Source organism: Pygocentrus nattereri, chromosome 14, assembly GCF_015220715.1.
Source record: "Pygocentrus nattereri isolate fPygNat1 chromosome 14, fPygNat1.pri, whole genome shotgun sequence".
Lineage (NCBI taxonomy): Eukaryota > Metazoa > Chordata > Actinopteri > Characiformes > Serrasalmidae > Pygocentrus > Pygocentrus nattereri.
The window spans coordinates 6588085-6610589 of record NC_051224.1 but is presented as its reverse complement, the minus strand read 5'-3'; the positions used below and the strand labels follow the sequence as shown (position 1 = coordinate 6610589).

Sequence of the window (22505 nt, the reverse complement as noted above, 5' to 3'; positions counted from 1 at the left end):
CCAGCGTGGTACTGTGATAGGAGGCCACCTGTGCAGCAAGTCCAGTCGTGAAATTTCTTCGCTACTAAATATTCCACAGTCAACTGTCAGTGGCATTATAACAAAGTGGAGGTGATTGGGAACGACAGCAGCTCAGCCATGAAGTGGTCGGCCACGTAAAATGACAGAGCGGGATCAGCGGATGCTGAGGCACATAGTGCGCAGAGGTCGCCAACTTTCTGCAGAGTCAATCACTACAGACCTCCCAACTTCATGTGGCCTTCAGATTAGCTCAAGAACAGCATAGAGAGCTTTATGGAATGGGCTTCCATGGCCGAGCTGCATCCAAGCCTTACATCACCAAGTGCAATGAAAAGCGTTGAATGCAGTGGTGTAAAGTGCCGCCACTGGACTCTAGAGCAGTGGAGACGTGTTCTCTGGAGTGACAAATTACGCTTCTCCGTCTGGCAATCCGATGGACAAGTCTGGGTTTGGTGGTTGCCAGGAGAACGGTACTTGTCTGGCCGCATTGTGTAAGGTTTGGTCGAGGGGGGATTATGGGGTGGAGTCGTTTTTCAGGAGTTGTAGTTCCAGTGAAAGCAACTCTTAATGCTTCAGCGTATCAAGAGATTTTGGACAATTTCATGCTCCCAACTTCGTGGGAACAGTTTGGGGATGGCCCCTTCCTGTTCCAACATGACTGCGCAACAGTGCACAAAACAAGGTCCATAAAGACATGGATGAGCGAATTTGGTGTGAATGAACTTGACCGTCCTGACCTCAACCCCATAGAACACCTTTGGGATGAATTAGAGCGGAGACTGTGAGCCAGGCCTTCTCGTCCAACATCAGTGTCTGACCTCACACATGTGCTTCTGGAAGAATGGTCAAAAATTCTCATAAACACATTGTGGAAAGCCTTCCCAGAAGAGTTGGAGCTGTTATAGCTGCAAAGGGTGGGCTGACATCATTTTAAACCCTATGGATTAAGAATGGTATGTCACTCAAGTTCATATATGTGTGTGAAGGCAGACGAGTGAATACTTTTGGAAATATAGTGTATCTGCAAACATAAGTTGACATTTTCTATCAACCAGGCTGCCTGCCTTAGTGTTCACTCGATCAGTTTAAATTGGCATGTCTAGTATTTATCAAATCTATGCACATCCTGCTTTTGCAGCACTGCTTGCAAAGAATGTATGCACTCAAAAATATCTCTGTTCAGTCTCCTCTTGATCTGCAAAAAGTCCTCCAGGCATCTCCAATCTTGAGTCCTCTAAAAGAGACTATGGTAAAATAAACATACTGTAGATGTTAGTGGAGGGCAGTGTTATATTTTCAAAATATGATAGCTGCTGTAGTATTAAATAAAAATGACCCAGTGATTTGTGCCTGGAACTTGAATATAGAGAAACCAACAGAGAAATTCTCTCTTATACACAAACCAAAAATGTTATTCTTCACTGTTAATAGCCACTGTACGTTAGAACGTGAAAGAAGAATCTAATGTCTGTTTTAAAAGTGAATTTTGTGCGCCACAAGAAGCAGTAACCATTTCATACTAGCATTGTTTTATAAAAGTGCTTGTTGCAAAAGATATATAACAGCCTGGTAAACCAGAGAATGGCACAACGTCAGTGCCAGAGCCCTAAAATCACGATTAGTACATTTAAAATTCATGTTATGCAGCGTTTCTTCTCTGTGATGCATTTTTATGACATGATTATAGCCATTGCATAAACCCATAAACATTTAAAAACATTCTTCTTCATCATCTATTTTTGTGCTAATGATGATCCTTGCTGGGGAATGTGTTAGTTGTAGATGACCATGTTCTTGTAATCACTGCGGTTTTGATGGCAGGTGGTCATGAGTTGATGCTTTCACAGAGGGAAGACGCTCAGCTGCTTTTGCTCTCTCTGCCAAAAATCGATCAAACTCTGCAGGAGACCCAAAGAGAGTGAGAAAGTTTTGTTTTGTGATGATTTACAACAGTCATGGTCACAGAATTTTTTTGCTAAACTTGCACAATATGTTTAGGGCTGGCCCGAATAATACAAATATTCAAGTATTTGTTTGCTATGTTGGTATTCAATACTATATTTAGTATTTGGAAGCGTTGTCTTTTTTCAAGCCATAAGAAATTTAAATGTCACCTGATCTACAACATATTTCATTAGGAAATGATATTGTTTCAAGATAGAAAATGTTAAACAAATTATAGGTGGTTTAACTTAGGCATCCATGTGACTTCTCAATGTGCAAAGCTTTCTACCTAATGACTGAAACTAAAAGAGCAAAGATGCCTGGGAAAACACCTGTGTGGAAACACTGTTTATTATTGTGGGATAACAAATTATCATTATAAATTGGGATGATAGGAATATGCCTAATTCCAAAATTTACAGCAAGGAGGTATGACAAATTTTATAAATCATCTCAGCTATGTGATATAGTGATACTGAGTACCACTAGTCTAGCAGTCACCAACCCTGGTCCTGGAGATTTACCTTCCTACGGAGTCTAGAGTCACAGCTCCAGCTATTTAGCTTCTTCAGAAATCCTTGATTGGCTGGATCATTAGTGTTAGGTAAAGGGAGATGTGGGGCAGGTAAGATGCATGTTGGAACTAAACTCTGCAGGAAAGTAGATCTCTAGGACCAGCTGGTGCACTGGTGATCAATGCACTAGTCTCTATTAATGCCAAATGGGAAGCTCAGAAGTGTTTGCTGTGGTGAATTCTGGCAGTGGATAACATAAGGAGAACATTGGCGCTTCTTCCACCGGTTACATAGCGGTTTCTTTTATGCATTTAGAATTGCTTGTAGCTCCAACAGGTCCTCAGTCCTTTACTATCTATAGGTCTACTTTGACTGAGCTCAATTTGGCCTATGTGTCACCCTCACTACTGCTTTCCATGTTACAAAATGGTGAACGTGCCAAAAAAAATAACCCGACAAAACCAATAAAAGCAACTAACTAAAATGACCAAAAACATTACAGTGAAAAATAAACTAACATTTCCAGTCAGAGCCTTCTACTTGTTACAGCATCTATGTGACTGAAAAGCTGAAATGGAATGAAAGGGCTACAACCATGGCTTTTACGGTTACTTTCGCCATGCAAGCAGTTGGGCTAATGCATCATTGCTTCCTACTGGATATATGAACTGCAGCAAGAAACATACCTTCACTGGTCACGCCCTCAGAATCTGCCAAGTCATCATCCTGCACCACAAAACAAGCACAAAATGAGAAAGTTCCTGTTGTACCAACTTACACACTCTAAAACTCCCAAAAGCAAAAGGACATCAGTGTAATCTGAAAACACATCTAAGGCCTGATCCCAAGTCAGATTATATAGGCTCCTCCTCATTTCCTGTTGGCAAACACCATGGCATACCAAAGATACTGTGATGAAACAGAGTCAAAACAGTTGAAGTAGATTTTAAGGTTGACACCTGTATTCAAACATTTAAAACAACCATGGTTAAATAACGTTTTTGTTCATTTTGGAAGTGAAAATAAGTTAACACACATTTTCTTGCAAATGTTTACTGTTTAACATCTAAAAAAGTTCAGTAATTAAACAGTAACTGTGCATTACAATGGGCAGAAGTGTTTGGTGCACTTATTTTCACTTACAAAATCAACAAAACATATGACCAAGGCACAAAACCTTTACATCCAGATGTACATTAAAAGTGTGACAAATTAAAGATGTAGCTCTGACAATAACGCAATTTAGCCCATTTTTCCCAAATTTTGTATATAGTAGTCAAAGTTTGGGTCTTTGTATATACTAGTCAAAGTTTGTGTCTCTCCAAACAAGTCCAGTTGTTAAGTAATAGTAACCAATGCTTATAGGGGTTTCAGACACTGTAAGGCACTTATCTGTAAAAAAGGGACAAACGTAAAGACAAATTTCAGGGTTCAAGGGTTCAGCAATATACACTATATAGCCAACGATATGCAGACACCCCTCCTAATTATTGAAGTGAATCACACTCATTGTAAACAGGTGTATAGAATCAAGCACACAGCCGTGCAATCTCCATAGACAAACACTAGCAGTAGAATGGGTCGTATTGAAGAGCTCTTTGACTTATGGGACTGCCACAGAATGTCAGTTTGTGAACTTTGTGCCCTGCTAGACCTGCCCTGGTCAATTGTAAGTGCTATTATTGTGCAATAAAAGCATCTATAGGAGCAGCAACAGTTTACGCATGAAGTGGTAAACCATGCAAAGTGTTGCTCTGTTGCATTACTCACTACAGAGTTCCAAACTGCCTCTGCAAGCAACATCACCACAAAACCTGTGCACTGGGAGTTTCATGAAATGAGTGTCCATGGCAGAGAATCTGCACACACTATGAATAATGCTAAGTGTTAACTGCAGTGGTGCAAAGCACGTCTCCTTTGGATTTTGGCGCAGCAGAATGTGCTCTCTGGAGCAGCGCATGTGAGTGGAGTGCCGCAGCAAACATCTCTGCTTAGGTTACATTCTGCTCAAGTATTATGTAATCACTCTGCTTTGGGTTTTTGATTTCATGCTCCTTGCTTACAGTAAAGACTGTTCCCCTCTCATATACTCTTTGGAGTAATGAATCATGCTTTACTATGGCAGTCTGATGGACTGGATGAAGGGTAATGTTAATGCAACAGCAAACTTATAGACTACTTTATGCTTATACTTATAGTCTAACTATCTGCTTCTGACTCTGTGGTAAAAGTTTGGAGAAGGCCCTTTCCTGTTCCAGCATGACAGAGCACAAAGCAAAGTCCATAAAGACATGGTTTGATGAGTTTGGTGTGAAAGAACTTCAGTAGCCTGCAAAGACCACTGACCTCAACCCCACTGAACAACTCTGGGATGAACTGGAAAGTTTACTGCAAGCCAGGCCTTCTCGTTCAACATCAGTGCCTGACCTCACAAATGTTCTTTTTTCTGAATGGGCACAAATTCCCACAGACACACTCCAAAATATTGTGCTAAGCCTTCTCAGAATAGTGGCGGTTGTTTCAGTCAAGGGGGTGGGGGGTGGGAGTTGGAATGGGATGTCCAAATGCTCACGTAGTTGTGATGGTCAGGTGTCCACATACTTTTGGACACATAAAAAAACTTGTCTAAATTAGATTGTTTTTGTGCAAATCTATGACTTTAAATGTTGCTCAAGCTTTGTAATAACAATATAGGCTGAACAATGATTAAAGAACTGAATATGTATATAATTCTGTAGTTCTGTAAAGGTGAGATCCAGCAAGATGTAGAGACCTACTCACAAAGAATGGTTAGGGTTAGGGTTAGTTACTAATTAGGGTTAGAACTAATTAACACATTAATTTTAAAAAATGCTGAAATCTGAATATTGAAATTTAAAAACTGTAGGTTTTTTCTCTGTTTTGAAAGTTATAAAATATTCAATATACAGTTCCAAGCTGTTCCATGCAGTTTCAAAGTAGATAATGTGAGTCAATAGTGTTCACAGCATTGACGAGTTCACTTTCAGTCCTGATATTGTTACAAAGCTCCAGCTTTTCTGCTATAAACATCAAAAAATCTCAGAAAACAGTTTTAATGTGTATAATTATAAATGAATAAAACAGTAATTAACACTCACATCATCCACATCAAGCCACCGTTCAATGTCGTCCATCACACCACTCTGATTGACAGGGATCTGAGGAATGAGGACAAATAATTAAGACTATCACTGCAGACTGAAGACAATTAAGCACCCACCAGCCTCAGCAATATTACATAAGACCCTGAAAAGGAAAAGACACAGCGAATGTACTGTTGCTCCATCCTAACATAGGACAATACAGCAGATTTTTGGTACAGGCAGAAAAGAAATCCCAATCAAAAAGAGGAAAAAGCCATTATGTGATCAGCTCAGATGCAGATGCAAGAGTAATTAATGGAAATAAATGCCACCTGCTACCATCACCACTCACAGCACAGCAGTCAGATACACTGTTATCCAGCTCCACTTTTCATTTTTCAATTAAACAAATGTGCATGATATACAGTACTGAGCAAATTCAGAGACCACCCTCCATTTATTTCATTTCCAGTCAATTTTTAGGGCTTATTCATTTTTTCACCATCAGGAAAGAACAATATATATTTAACAGAAAATGACCTGAAAGCCTTAACAGCTAAATATCATTTCGTTTTTTTCACTATTTCTTCTGTCCATCCTTTGCTTTTGTCACGATTGGCTCCTCCCACTCCTCCATGTGCTTTTTGTTTACTTTTGATCTTCCATGTGCGTTGGTTTTGGTTCAGTCCAGCCGCCTTGTTGTCTGACTCCACCCCTGATTGTTACCACCTGTTACCCACCTGTCCCTCGTCTTGCCTCTGATATATAAGCCCTGTGTTTGCCCTGGTCTGTGTTGGTCTTTGTTGGACGTATGTATTGTATTCTCATGTTTGGTTCTTGTTTGAGGTTCTGTGTTTTTTATCATGTCTGCACCCCGATCTGTTCGCGTTGGCTCTATGACCCTGGACTGTCTCGACCCTGATTTTGGAATTGCCCACAAGTCGCTTATCTCAGCACATGCGGCCGCCTCATCACTCCACATTACAGCTTTATAGTAGCTTCCATTCTTTTCAGAAAACTTGCTTTAAATTCTTAAAAGAAATCTGCAAAGATATTTTTCCACCCCTCCTGAGTTCAGCCTTAAAAGTTGGTCACATTTTAGGGTGGTCAGTCTATTGTTCTGAGAACACCAGCAACTCCTTCATTTGATTTGCAAGTTTTTTTTCCTTGTTGACTTCCTGTCAGACTCATAGTGTTCAGTTGTCTTCTCAGAGTGGAAGGATGGACAGAAACGCCTGTGGATTTTTTCTAATCTGAAGAAAGAGTGGAGCTTGATCTTCTCCTATAGACAGTTTTGGTAGTCTGCCAGGTGACTGTTTGATGCTTGGTTGTTAGGGGTCTCATTTTGTCCATATCTTTTAGTAATTGTTTGTACTCTAGTTTTGGAAATGTGTGCTTTCCAACTTATTTTCCCTTTTCTTAAGCAAATAGATTATCTTGTATATCTTATATCTCCTGATTAATAACTTGTACGTAATGGATGCTTTGACTGTAAATAATAAAGAAAATTCAGTGGGTGGTCTCTGAATTCTGCACATTACTATAACAATGGCCAACATGATATTTGCTGATGAATGCGAAAATGCAATTCTAATAATCAGTCTAATACTCAAATTACTGCTAATGGATACAACTGATAATTAGGTGTCCTATTATGCTCACTAAACTGCACTTAATATGTGAATGATAGGGAGAACTTGTTTTAAAAGTAAAAACAGTAAATTATGGTTATGTGATATCAGTATCTTCCACAGGAAGGTGTTAATTCTTCATTATTAATGGCCCAGAAGTTCCATATTAATGCATCCTTAAAACAAATTCATAACATGACTGAAACGATAACAGAAAAATGATAAATGAATAACATCCCTGGAGCAGCAGGCATGCAAGCTCAGCCAGTACAAAGGCACACCACAATACTGACTACCTCACCATGCAATAAGACCCACCATGCCCTTGTCCACCATCCAATAAAATTCAGAGGAGGTGCCGAGGGGGATGGAGTCTCGGCTGTCATCCTTCACACAGACAGACATTTTCAATGACTGACATGCATAAGCACTATTAGACTCAGGAAAGCGTGCACATGCTTATCAACACTAAAGGATTCTACATGGCTTGAACAACTACAACTCACACATGCATTCAGACAGCAGAAAGCACATAAATGTTAAAGCGTTTACAACATAAAGTTTAAAAAAGCACTAGCATTACAAGACACAGGATGTTTAATGTTATTAAGGTCTTTTTCGACCACAATCCTTTCTTTAGCACTGAAAAATTCAGCACTACTCACCACTTCAGCATTATGCAGTTGAGTTTGTCCTGCAGCTAGTTCGTCCAGTACTGTAGAATTCTCCTCCCTGAAATACACAAATATACACAAGAATTTGATTATTCATACATTTTATGAGTAATCCCATTATTTCTCATAACTTCCCTGCCATATTTCATCTTCCCTGCCCATTTTTTCAACTTCCCTGCCATTTTTGCCCTTCATGTTAAATGCTTGATTTTTTTTCTTCCAAATGGTTCCGTACAACCAGGATTATTACATACTAAGGCTTATTCAGTGGCTATAGGTATTCAAACAGGTTTAGTTACTCTTAGGTTATAGAATTGGGTATTAAAACTTGTGCCTGCTGGCGGCCCCTCATCTGTTATTGGCATTAATATCTTTACTCCAATATACATTAAAATGTCACAAAACGTTCTTAGGCATGGACGAGTGGAAAAAGTTTACTGATGAAAGTAAAATGCAAAAAAAGATGTTGGAAACAGATTTTCTGAATAAGTGTAGATGTAGGGTGAACGAAAGTAGCATTTGGCACTACATCCTACCAGACCTGTTTGCCCTATTGGGGTTCGCAGGTGAAGCGATTAATTTAGCCACAGGCCACTCTGGTATATGTGAACTGTTATGACTAAAGCCATGCACAGGTGATAAAGGACTCTCAAGTCTTTCTATGGAGAACTAATGAATAAATGTTCAAAAGGAAACCATGCTATTTAAGTGAAATGGGTTATTGTGTCATATTTCAATAAAATTTACATTACAAATCAAATCATGAACATGAGACCATGCTAGTGAGATTGTATACAATAAACCATCATCCAACTGTGCCCCATGGCCATCGCGGAGTGTAACAAATACTGCCTGAGAGGCAAGCTGAGATTCCCAGCGCCTCCAGTAACCTGCTTCAGCAAGCCAAATAAGTACTCTTACAGCCTACAAATTGCTTCTTGTTAAAATAATGAAATGGCCTAAGTTTACTGTGGTAAGTTAGCCTGCATGCTGCTGTTACTGTGGTGTACTATTGTTGTTAGCCTGGAATATATTCGTTTTTTTAGATTTAAACAACTTTGATGGAACCATAAGGTCAATCAGTTAAGTCAAAGTTCATATTTTCTGAGGAAAGATGGGCAGAGCATGGGAAGCTGCAGCACAGGTTTATCTCAGTAACAAGCATGACCACAGTAAAAAAGTGCTCTGTTGTGATACTATAACAGAATAACCAATATTGGTTAGTGTAGTGGTTAACACCTCTGCCTTCTACACTGTAGATTTGGGTTCAATCCCCCACCAGGGCAAACGCCCTATACTATACCAATAAGAGTCCTTGGGCAAGACTCCTAACATCACCTTGGCCTAGCTGTGTAAAATGATCAAATTGTAAGTCGCTCCGGATAAGAGCACCAGCCGAATGCCGTAAATGTAAAATAAGCTAACGCCAGACGATGTATCGGGACTGCTATAGGACACGGACACATTAAAAGAAAACACAGATTACGAGACAAATTATTTTGCCTTTGTGCATCTTAAGGCTGCAGACAATGCATATTATGACATTTAAATCGTCCGACTTGATATCTATCATGAAAGATTCAATCTATAAGCAATTCCCAATACTACTGTCATTCAATTCAAGCCAATATGAGACTAAAGCAGAGAATGTCTGGGCAAGATTTTCCATAAAACATAAACCATATAACAAAAATGTCATTTGTTGTGGTTACTCTTCCAATTTTAGCTGAATTTTTTTTTGGACAAATACATTTAAAACAGCAAGCCAAGCAGTTTGTGCCGTTTTACTCTTGTGAAATGCATGTTGAAATACCTGTTCAATTTGCTTTATTATTATTATTATATTACACCTTTTATTTCCTAACAACTCCTTGGCCATGTGTGCAGTATGCGTCAGGTCATTGTCTTGCTCCATAATATTGAGTTTTGGGGGCAGTTGCACGGACATGGGAAGACAAGATATTTATGTACGTTTCGGATTTCATTCTATTGCAGCCATCACCATTGACATCATTGCTGAAGACCAGTGAACCAGTTCCAGAAGCAGTCATGCATGCCCAAGCCGAGACACTGCCTCCTCTTTGCTTCACGTGAAGTAGCGTGTTTAGAATCATTTGGAGTTTCTCTCTTCCTTCAACCTCACACTCTGGAGACAGCTTTTCATTCCTTTCCATGTTGTTTTAGGGCTTTTCTTCACATTGTTAACAATGTTCCTGTCATCAGCTGCTGTGGTTTTCATGGGATGGCCTGTTTGTTGGAAATTGATTACATCTCTAGTTTTTTTTTATCAAAATGTTCCATACTGTTGTTTTTGGAATGCCCAGTTGTTCTGCATTGCACTGTTGTGGTTCTGGCCTTTGATGTAATTCTGTTCAAAATTGACTCTTTTACCATCATAGTAAATTCTTTAGTTTTCATCTCACTTTGTACATTAAACACCACAAAAAAAGTCTGCTCATGTAGACTGGCTACAAATGATACATTCATAACCCTTTTATGCATTTACAATTAAGGGAACACTGAACACTTGAGCAATGAGAATCACCTGCTTCTGACAATATTTTGCTTCTCACTGGACATGCATACATACAGCACCACTGTCCAAATGACTTATTTTGTTAATTTCATTTAAGTGAAAAGAAGTAAAGACAATGTCTGCAGCAGTTTTGTAATAATGCAATTTATTTTATTATACTTTATTAACTTAATTAAAACACAACTGAAACAGTAATTGTGGCAGGTGCAAAAGTTTGCACACTCCTTCAGCTGTCTTTCACTGTAGTTATCTTGTTAGGCCTTCACTGACTAGAAGTGGTTAGGCAGGCCAAAAGTTGTCATTAGGAACTGTCAGCTGATTAAAATTCCAATCTTCAATCTTCAAACTTCTAACACACAACTCACCAATTCTGTGTCAAACTGTCATCAACAAATGGCAGTTAAAGAGAACTGTGGAAGTCATGGCAGAGCTGGATAATCCACCACAAACTTCTTTAGTCTCCTAACTTGGGTCTTGTGCATATTACAATTTTTTAACCTTTTCTAAGTTAATCCAATATAAAGTAACAGAATTTTTAAATATTCTTTTCACCCCAGAACTCAACAAAATATGTCATTTAGTACAAACGTTTGCATTTAACTATATGACCATACATAGAAACGTAACCAGGGAATCTACCTGTTTTGGAGCCGCCCTGAAGAATAGTGTTGTTGTTGTGTATGGCCTTCTACTTTTGTGCCTGAAAAAATGATAAAATCTGTCATTTACATTTATAACTGTCATGTAAAATAAACAAATACACAAGCATGAGATGAGATTTCAGACATCAGAGCAAAATATCAACACTTACTTAGGCCAGCCATCTGACTGGACAGTGAGTCGACTGTGTGGCTGATGGGCTCATGAATAGGGGTTGATTGCTTTGATTGGTTGTGTGATTTAGAAGAGTTGAGGTCAATAAGGTTGCCATAAGTGGGACACTGATTTAAAATTAGCAAACAAAAGACAATTATTAACCCCAAATGGCGACTGAAATTAATAAAATTTTAATTTATATTAAATTAAATGTCCTTACCGATTGTCCAGTGTTCTGTCTGTTGAGATGTCTTTCAAAACTAAGTAAGAGAAAAAAAGATCAACCACACTAAACACAACACAACTCAGACAGAAAGTGTTTAGAGTAGTCTAGACACTGCATTGGCTTTCAAAATACCTTCAGTGAGAATATGAACAGTATGGCTCTAACGTCTAAACATTTTGTCGTCTATTTCTGTAATATAATAAAGACAGCCTACACAAAAGCAACTGAATACAGCCTAACAGCCTAGTGTTTAACAGTTTAACATGTTAGTGTTTCTCTCTGCATCTGAACATCCTGTGATCAGGAATGTGTTAAAGTTTAAAATGCCTTGTCTTACTTTAGTATTAGTATTATTTTAGTATTACTTGACCACCCTACTCTCAGGGAACTTAAGAAACCACAACAATTGCTGACATATATCTTACTTGTACCTGAGCTGTGTTATATCTTCCTTATATTTAGGAATCTACAGGCTTTTTGTATCTTAAGGCAGCATTTAGAAGAATTCAAAATTCTGTTCCACCACAATGACAAATGAGGGTTTTTGTAAAGAAATGAAAAATTGGTGACCATGGAAACAGACAGTTGCAGTTTAGCACATGATGGAAGTGGAGATATAAGTTCAACCAAATTAAACATATATAAAAGATTATGCTTGTTATGTATATTTTTCCAAGTATGAAATAAATGTATCAAATTTCAGTAAAGGGTAAAATGTTATTTTGACATGGTAAGCTTTCTTACATGACGTGACTAGTTCTTAAACTGAATGCAGTATGCTAATGGAGCCTAGTATTTTTGAGAAAATGCCATTCCCATCAATAATGTCAGTTCCTTGAGTTGCTTCTAACCTGTGATATCGTGTGAAGGTTGCGTTCATGTCGTCATTGGCAACCAGCAGCTGCTCTACCAACGTCTCCTCAGTTACTCTGGGAATAAGGTGCACTACTCGTTCCTGTGTTGCCTTACATGAGGAGTACAACTGCTACTGACAAGAACAAGAAAAAGGCTTAAACAATTTTTATTATATAAAGATATAGATATAGAGATAAGAGTGATCGTTAAAATGATCAAGATTATTGCCATGATATTGCCAACAGTGGGTGTGCGCATTTATAAGCCACCATTTATTGGGTTACAATACTGGCCTTACTAGGTGTATTGATGGATGTGTTAATGGGTGTGTCTCTCACCCGCAGGAGTTCTGTGTCAGATTTCGGAATGCGTCCAGGATCCATTTGAATCATTATATCTGACATCACTCTGAGGTTACTACGAACTACCTCCAGATCAGCCTTCAGCTTCTTCACCTATATGAAGAACCAACAGCACCATAATATCAAACACCCATGCAACATTTTATACTGCAACATTTTATAGCTACTGCCCAGTTGGCAATATTTGTCTAGCCTGGGTCTACATGCCTGGGTTAGGACTGTCCCAGTATATGGCTAGGCCCTCTGCCCAGATCTGACCCGTACACTGCTGGGTACAACTAATGAGCGTGGCCCAAATCTGTTGGTCCACAACATTCACGGCAGAACATAGACACAGGGCAAAACTGCATGCAGCTGTACAACATTTGGCCCTATTATGGCTCCCATTCCTAACACTGGCCAAATATTCAATCTGTCTAGAATTGTCTGCTATCTAAGTGGCTACTTTATTAGGAACACTTTGTATGTACGCCTAGCAGGTGTACAGTTGGACACCATTGCTCATCTTTTTTCATGCACCCTTTGTTGTTCTCTAGTCATCTTCTAGCCATTATCAGTGCTCAGTTTCTTCTACTGATGAATGGGGTAGAGGATGGCTATCAACTTGTACATAGTAACAGTTGGGCTTCAGTCAGTGATTGGGCACCTACAGAGTGCACCTATATGGTAGTTGAACTTTATAAACTGCCCCCTCAGCATTTACAATGCAATATATGTATTAGCTACATAATGGAATATCAGTGTAATGTTATACACGTGTAATATATGTAAATGTTTAAAATGTGTTCAGATGCTTACATGTACTGTCCTTCTGAAATTTCTATTGTGAGCTTGCAATGTTTTAAGTAAGTAAGTAAGTAAGTGATACTGTTTTGATCCCACAACCGGGGAAATTCCACCTCCGCGTTTAACCCATCCGTGAAGTGAAACACTACATACACACTAGTGAACACACTAGTGAACACACACACTAGGGGGCAGTGAGCACACACTTGTCCGGAGCGGTGGCCTATCCATGGCGCCCGGGGAGCAGTTGGGGGTTACACTTGTCTTGCTCAAGGACACCTCAGTCATGGACTATCAGCCCTGGGGCTCGAACCAGCAACCTTCCAGGTCACAGGGCCAGATCCCTAACCTCCAGCCCAAGACTGCCCCCTTTATAAAGCCTTTATTGTTTTTTTGTTGTGTTGTTGAGCTGACATGGACTCAAGGCCACATTGACAGAATGCCCTGAAACATCTACAGTCCTCAGCTATACTACTAATATCCAACAGAGTTGTCCATAGAAGTAGTTATTGTATACATCACATTTCAGGTTCTTCTTTTACATTGAAATTCAACCTTGCCAAGCATAATGTCTTTGTTCATTGGTTTTTCTGAATGTTGAAGCATACAGCATATGCTAAATGACTCCTCTTATATAACTGGATGTGTAGATGTTACCTGATCAGGTGATAAAATGATGGGGCCTTCTGGATTCTGCATGGAAGGAGTCTGCGGTGGGGACTGAACTGGGTGTGTAGGGGAGAGGGGGGCATCACACATGGTTACGGGGAACTTCTGGTCAGGAACTCGCTAATAAAGAGAAATCAAGACAAATCATCAAGATCATGAATGGTTTCACGTACTAAACCTGAAATGAAACTGATTGGTAAACTGCATGTACAAATGAATCAGTCAAGCAATGAATTAGGTGTTAGAGGTTTGATATCTATTATTCTCTGGTCAGCATTGTGGGGTTGTGAAAAGTTAAAGACAACAATTGGGTATTAAGAAGTATTTTGCCATAGGTGAGTTATTCAGAGACATTGTATGTTGATCAGTGTATGTTGATTCAGACCGTAAACCAAATGTAAATATGATTATGTAACCATATAATGAATTAGGGCGGCACGGTGGCGCGGTGGGTAGCGTTGTCGCCTCACAGCGAGGAGGTTCAATCCCCCAGCCGGGTGACCGGGGTCCTCTCTGTGTGGAGTTTGCATGTTCTCCCCGTGTATGTGTGGATTTCCCTCCGGGTTCTCTGGTTTCCTCCCACAGTCCAAAGACATGCAGTCAGGTCGATTGGACATGCTAAATTGCCCCTAGGTGTGAGTGTGTGAGTGACTGTCTGTGTCTGCCCTGCGATGGACTGGCGACCTGTCCAGGGTGTATCCTGCCTTCCGCCCGATGACTGCTGGGATAGGCTCCAGCACCCCCCGCGACCCTGACGGAGAAGCGGCTTAGAAAATGGATGGATGGATAATGAATTAGTAATTAAATAGGTATATTCAAAATGTTGAATATCTGTTTGCCTCAATTTTGGGCATAGCAAGTTTTGAAAAGAATAAGAGCTTCATTGGAAAGACATTTTCTATAATAAATGTGGCAGTATTCATAATGTAGTATTACTATTTCTTGTGTAACCCAACTCCCAAAAAAATATATCATAGAAGTGGTCTGTAATGTGTTTTGGAACTAACTCATCAATTACATTTCACTAGCATAGCAAAATAAGGGTAACACTAGACTTCTATGGGCTAAAATAGTCATAAAGGGCAGAGTTTTGTAGATCTTCCCACCTTGATGGGTGTGTGGATTGGGGAACAATTTTCCAGCTCAGTCATCGGAAATTCCAGCCCTTTCCTTCTGAGATCTTCATACACAAAAACTACTCCCGTTAAATCTGGTGAACTGCGGAATGCATCAGCCCAGGCCTACAGACAGAAAGAAAGAGAGAGAGAGTAATAGTTAGAGTGAGACAGAGAGAGAGAGACATGGTACGTACACACCCAGTGCACTGCCTGGCATATTAACCGCACAAAACTAACAACACTAGAAGCTAAGACAGTCAACATTCTTTGACCTTTCTTTGCAAAAACAACACTGGCTGCCTTTCAAACTAGACTGACATTAGTTCTTCTTACCTGTATAATACTCAGTACTCTGTCATGAAGAACTAGAGGAGGCTCATTTTTAGGTAAAATTGTTTGGACCAAAACCCCCTCTACAAATTCTCTGGTCGACACCAGGAGATGGAACCTGTGGCCACAGTTCTTTACACAAGCCTCCAGAACCTGAGGCACCAACAAGGAGAAAAGTTATTAATATGAAGAAAGACAGTGAAAGTATAACACAAAAATTTCATTAAAAACAACAAAAAAAAAAACAATATGTATAATGCACCTGGATACAATTAAAAAAAGGAGTGAAAAAGAAATGCCAACATCCAGCCTTCTATTTTTTATGTTTATATGCACACGGTTTTTTGATTGTGGCTGTCTCTTCAATTAACATCATGGAGTGTTTCACAAACACTTTTCATGCATGAAACTAACAGAACTGTATCACAACCCTTGTGCTGGAGAAAAATCACATTAATATACATGTTGTGGCGACGCTAGCCAGAGTTTAATAATAACTTCTGCTTTTTCAAATAGCTCATAATACCTTAAGGACCTGTATGTACAATCACACTTCAATTCATCACTCTTACAACTACATAGCTATCATCAAGGACTCCTCCCACCCAGCCAAACACTGTTTAACCTCCTCCCATCCAAGAGGAGATACTGAAAAGATATATTTATTTATTATTTACTATCCCCAGTATTTCCATACAACAGACTGTTCACTGTATATACAATACAACATATAACTGCTTACATTAACAGTATGTAACATACTTACATACCATGTGCGTGCGTGTGTGTGTGTGTGTGTGTGTGTGTATATATATATATACAGAGTCAAAAGTCACAGGACAGATTTTATTTTATTTTTTTGTTATCGACTTTTATCTCTGAGGTCATCTCAAACAAATTGTGTATGCTGAGAAAATCCACAACAAACACCACCTACAGCACCGCATCGTAGAAGCTTGTGACAGCATAAAAAATAAAATAAAATAAAACGGGTCTGTGACTTTTCACTCACACTACATATATATGTGTATATGTATACATATATAAAAATATAAAATTCATAGATATATTTGTAACTGTGGATATTGTTCATATAATTATATATTTCCTAGATATTGTAGTGAGTAGATAGATCTATCTATCTATCTATCTATCTATCTATCTATCTATCTTTCTATCTATCTATCTAGGTATAACTAACTTAGTTTCATAGTACTTATATATTCAATGCATTTACTACAGTCTTATGATTAATAGCTGAATAATGAGGCCAGGCATCAAGGGACTAAATGTAAAGGCAATCAGAGATGTCGGGGGTGGGAGGAGTATACAGTGAGCCACTCACAGTCAAAGCAAGCATGACTTCTCTAAAGTTTTTATTCCCGACAATCCTCTTCTTTATCGCTCTGACAGCATCTTTAGGTCTGAAAACAGAATAATAACATAACAGCAATAAAAATGGTATAACTAAGTGTAAATGTGCTGGATGCATATAGAGGTAAACCACATAGTAATGAAGGGCGGCACGGTGGCGTGGTGGGTAGTCGCCTCACAGCGAGGAGGGCCTGGTTCGATTCCCCTGCCGGGTGACCAGGGTCCTCTCTGTGTGGAGTTTGCATGTTCTCCCCGTGTCTGCGTGGGTTTCCTCCGGTTCTCCACAGTCCAAACACTAATTGCCCCTAGGTGTGAGTGTGTGAGTGACTGTCTGTGTCTGTCTGTCTGCCCTGCGATGGACTGGCGACCTGTCCAGGGTGTATCCTGCCTTCCGCCCGAAGACTGCTGGGATAGGCTCCAGCACCCCCCCGCGACCCTGACAGAGAAGCAGCTTAGAAAATGGATGGATGGATAGTAATGAACTACTGTACACTACCATTTAAAAGTTCTGGATCACTGTCATTTGTTTTTTAATGAACTACTATAATTTAAGTACGAAACTATTATATTTTTTAAGTAATAAACTACTATTCGTTATCATTTAAAAGTTTGGAATCACTTGTCATTTTGATAGCCTTTGGGTTTATTTACAGAATCAGGAGATTTTTGCTCTAAATGTGCTCAGTAATCAGTCAATATAATATTTTTATTTTGGCTGATCTGTGTTGCTATTTCATGATGTAAACAATGTGCACTCGCACTGTATCAGAATGCTGCTGCTACACCTGAATCAAAGTATCATAGCATAAATATGCATGACTCATTGTGCTACATAGCCAGCTGCCTCTTATTTGATTTCATGTTATTTAAATAGCCTACTGTAGTGTTGATTAATAATTTATATCAGTTTGGCACATTGTTTATAGCAGTGTTTTATTTTATTTTACTTTGCTGCTGATAGAAATTATGACAAAAGTGTATTAAGTGAGTTTACGTAATCATAAATCATATACTTTAATTCTCTATTTACAGTAATTTGTCTCAGGTTTTATGCCTGGAAGATCACCACTTTTGAAAAATGAGGGAAAGTTATTATCATTTCATTATTGATACGATACACTTTTTGAAGAATCATCTACAACTCTGTTTGTTATTCTGGACACATGTAACATGCTTCATAGCTTCTTACTAACAACTTGAAACCTGCTGTAAAACCACAGAGGACTCCTATAGAAGAATAATGGTATACATCTTTCTGCAATGCAATTTTTGTTTTGAAAACACTGTAACCTTTTGAACAGTGATTCCAACATTTTTGATACAAAGCAGCATAATGCAATAATATTAAGGAAATTAAATGAATGAGGCCTTTTATGGGGATATAAACAACACTGCTGTTGAGATCTCACACATACCCTTCCTCCGTCTCATTGATGATGTCACAGATTTCCATGTTTAGGCCCCAGTCCTCTGACTGCAGACTTGAGCTTGTGGCATATTCTAACATGCACACACACACACACACACACACACACACACACACACACACACACACACACACACACAACAACAACAGTTTTAGTGAATGTATAAAACGTAAAAAGATGTTAGCTTAACTATATTACTATGGTGACTATTCACCATTTATACATTAGTGAATGTATAAAACGTAAAAAGATGTTAGCTTAACTATATTACTATGGTGACTATTCAGTGCTAATGATAACCATATGGCATCTTGAGGGGGTACGCTAGCATGTAGCATCCCCTTCAGAATAATCCCCAAGATCAATTTCAGTAAGCAGCCTAGGACTACTGAAATAGCTTTCAGCCAAGAGCATAAGTGAAAGCTCATTTTACGAGGTAACTCTTCCACTTAGCTCATCTATTATGCCAGCATACTATCACCTTACTACTCATGGCAGCAATGGCTATAACCTTGAAAATATGCTGGACTGTTTGTTGACAAAATAATTACACAGAAAGATAGCACAGCCTTTAACTAGAGGCTTTTAACACCAGAAGAGAGAGAAATTTCAACTTTTTTTCAGGTCTTGCTAAGTTATACACTTAAGAACATGTTTTAGTCTGCTACTTTACACATACAGGGTTTCCATCACTCCTGGTAGAGGCTGTCATTTTCTATTCATATGATTACAGTGGCTTTTCCTATAATGGTTAAGGGCAGAGAAAAGGGTTGGGCCGGCCTAGCCCTATACCACCAACCCCCCAAACAAAAGGCTTAATGCAACTTCAGCTATTCAGTTGCTCAGGCTTTTAGATCACGCCTACTCACGTCCCTGGGTGGCTTTAAATCATTCTTTGTTCATTAAGACTGGCACACACTCTGCCGTTGCTTCGTGTGACTATCAGCTGCCTTGGCACACATGTTTATTCAGGCAAATTAAATGTTCCCCTGCTCAACTGAAAGGGAGGGGATGGTGCTGGAATGTAGGTGAGGTGCGGAGCTATGAAAACTTGATTAGGTTGTTGTCTAGAAGTGTCTTCCCATGTCTTTATGCATAATGCAGACCTTCTTAAAAAGATTTTATACAATGTAGGTGGGACTTTCACCACTGTTGTTACCAAAAATCCTTATAGCTTGTTAGTACTAATGGCTGGTTAATGAAATGTGCAAGAAATGAACACATTGCCCTTTTCTTTGAGGGGGATTTCCACCAATTTTCTGCATAATGCAAGTCATTCAGAGTGGTTTGATGTGAAATGCTCCATTCTAGAGAAACTTACCAAGGCTGATTGTTCATAGTGATGGTGTGAGTAGCCAGACGTCTGAAGTGTTTAAGCTACCTCACAGAAAGGCATATTTTGGAATGGTTATGGATTTTTTGATGCCTGAAACTTTGTTTTATGATAGATTTTACATAAGCTTTTGGACTAATATGTATTTTTTCATTCATGATGGAGGAGTACATGCAGGATGTAGTGAGGCACAATAGAAGACCATCATCACCGCTCCATATTAAACGTTTCTCTACGTTTCTCCACTTCACATCAAAGCTCTCTGACACTGTTTACATCTGCAGGATTGAATTATGTGGAAATCTGTTCTATTGTAAAGGGAGTGGTTCTTATATAACTTCAAATTAATATGCACAATTTCTTCTAATACCATTCAGCTTTATCACTTGTCTGTAAAGCACCTTGAGCTGCCACTGGAAAATTCCTATATGAGGAAAGATTATTACTATTATTATTAGTAGTAGTATTAGTAGTAGTATTACCATTTAGTAATATATAGAACCATTAATACTTAAATAGTCCTTTGCATAGCGAAATGATTCTTCAGATTGATGGAGAATGTGTTGTTTATGGTCCTATACAGAACATTTCTGAAAAGGGTTCTATATAGCACCAAAAAGGGTTCCGCCGTTGTTACAAGCTTGACATTGCAACGATAGCAGAACCCTTTTTGGTGCTACATAAAACCTACAACACAGAACCATTTAACCGTGCAAAGCACCGTTTCAGACTGAAATGGTTCTATACAGAATTCATGGTTCTGCCAGTCTCTTTTCCTAAACGACCCTTGAAGGATCTTTTTTTCAATAGTGTATAAGTAGAAGGTTAGTGGAAAATCATAGGACAAAACAATCCTAACAGGTACTTTACAATAAAGACATTTAGCAACTAGGTCACACAGTGAACCAGCAAAGAATCCTTGAGCTGTAGAGCAATCAGGCCTATTCCCCCACCCACCACTGTTTGACAACTACAACAAACCAACACAGCAATCCCATTTCCAGGGTCAGAGCCCGCCTCCTCGGCTGGATTGAACTGATGTGATGTCAGTCTGGGCTTAATCCATTACTCTGCTGTCAGTCTTTATCAGTTCATTACACGACGCCGTTTCATGCAGCTGTCAAACTACACTGGACTGACATGACGACAGGCCGTTTTGATTCAATGCACTGAGAGTGAATTAACTTTAAGCTGGAGTTTCGTGAGACCCTTACATGTAAATACGCTCTATGTCGAATGCAACAGGCTCGAGGTGCCGAGCTACGCGTCCATTCTCCAGTTCAAACTGCTGCACTCACCTATTCGATGGCCTACTGGAGTCGAGAACGGATTTCCTATTAAAAAGTCCATCTTTGCCGTCAGCTGAATATCGCTTTCTTCAGTCTGTCAACTCCCGGCTCGGCGGTGCTCTCTCTGAGGCCGTGGAGCAGCTTTACCCGGTGATGGGCGAACTGGAAACTCGGGAATGTGACGTCATCTTTTAAAGGAGAATCGCCAACGAGGAGACGAAGCTGTTATAATGTTCAACAAAACATCTCACAAAAGCTGCTTTTTCACTATTTGGTCCTTCAGTAGCCTGACTTTACAATTATAATTACTGGTGAGCAAGGATAAACAAAAAAAAAAACAAACAAAAAAAAAACCACACACACAAGGTGTCCAAAAGTTTGTAGACACCTGCTTATCTAACAATTTCCCCTTTGCCCCAGTAACAGCCTCTGCTCTTCACACTAGATGGTGGAATATGGCTATGAAGATTTGATTTAGACAGAAGTGCACAGGGAGGCCAGGAGCTAATGTTGGAGGATTAGTCCTTGGCTCATCCCAAAAGTGCAGGGACGGGTCATGGTCCTGCAAGGCACCTGGACACCAGACGTTTAGGAGGCCCCCCAAACTTGAACAATTATGCTAAATAAATAAATACCTGAGAAGGGGGACCAAACGACAGTTCACATTCATGTTTATGTTCACTGTCAGCAACTGTTCATTCTTTTCCTTTTGCGAACAATTAGTGTGCAATATTCTATTGCATCTACATTATCTTTTGATGTACGATCTGTGCACCTGAAGACAAACTGCAAGTGAGATTTCTTCTCCTCTTCTAAGCCGAATGAAGTCGTAATGCAGGAACAGAAGCATTGCTATGGCAGCAACAAAATCAATGAAAACAGAAAACCTGAAGGGCCTGAGATCAGATAACACGTCCTGTTTTGTTTTATATATCTAGTCTTCCGTACATGTCTAACGGCTATTCGTTCATCTGCTGTTTATTGCTGCAGGATATTGCCCCAAGTGTTTGACTACCCTTGGGCCTTGCGGTCTGAGGCTCTTCAAGGCCTCTGGGGACTGGCCCCACTGGCCCGGTCTGTAATCCATCTCTGCAACAATGGTGCTGCCCCACTCAAAAGAGCACGGTTCCACTGCTACACAGCCTAATACTGGGGCTTTATACAAGCTGTGTTTGTGTTCAGTTCAACAATTAGAATGGATGACTGGACAAAGAGTTTACTCTGATACGAAATAATATACCATTAAGGGAAACACTAACAAGTCACTGTGTACCACCTGCTGGGGTCAGTTGCATATTTGTGGGGGCAAAGTATTATTGATGTTTTGAAAATGCAAAAATACAGACCCCTGAAGTATTTTGGTACAAATTACCCAGTTCCCCCAAGAAAAGGTATGTATTTAAAATACATGTATGAGAGATACTGCACATCAAACCATGCCAGTAAGTCATGCATTTTATAATTGGAGCATCTGCTGATAGGTCTTGGAGTACAA

At 39.4% G+C, this 22505-nt stretch overlaps 1 protein-coding gene across 2 annotated transcripts; it reads right to left on the bottom strand.

Annotated features, from left to right (window-relative positions):
* Positions 1-1533: 1533 nt before the first annotated feature.
* tom1 (target of myb1 membrane trafficking protein) lies at positions 1534-21167 on the bottom strand. Of its 2 annotated transcripts, XM_017705681.2 has the most exons (16): positions 21020-21167; positions 18377-18461; positions 16933-17011; positions 15591-15740; positions 15246-15380; positions 14128-14259; positions 12661-12777; positions 12319-12452; positions 11462-11501; positions 11237-11366; positions 11065-11125; positions 7881-7947; positions 7534-7602; positions 5600-5659; positions 3167-3206; positions 1534-1919 (listed from the first exon to the last, which is right to left on the bottom strand). In XM_017705681.2, the coding sequence occupies exons 1-16, from the start codon at positions 21069-21071 to the stop codon at positions 1822-1824; spliced, it is 1449 nt and encodes a 482-aa protein (XP_017561170.1). In that variant the 5' UTR covers positions 21072-21167; the 3' UTR covers positions 1534-1821. The 2 variants fall into 2 exon arrangements, with proteins under 2 accessions (XP_017561170.1, XP_017561172.1); XM_017705683.2 differs by lacking the exon at positions 7534-7602.
* Between the last annotated feature and the right edge of the window lie 1338 nt (positions 21168-22505).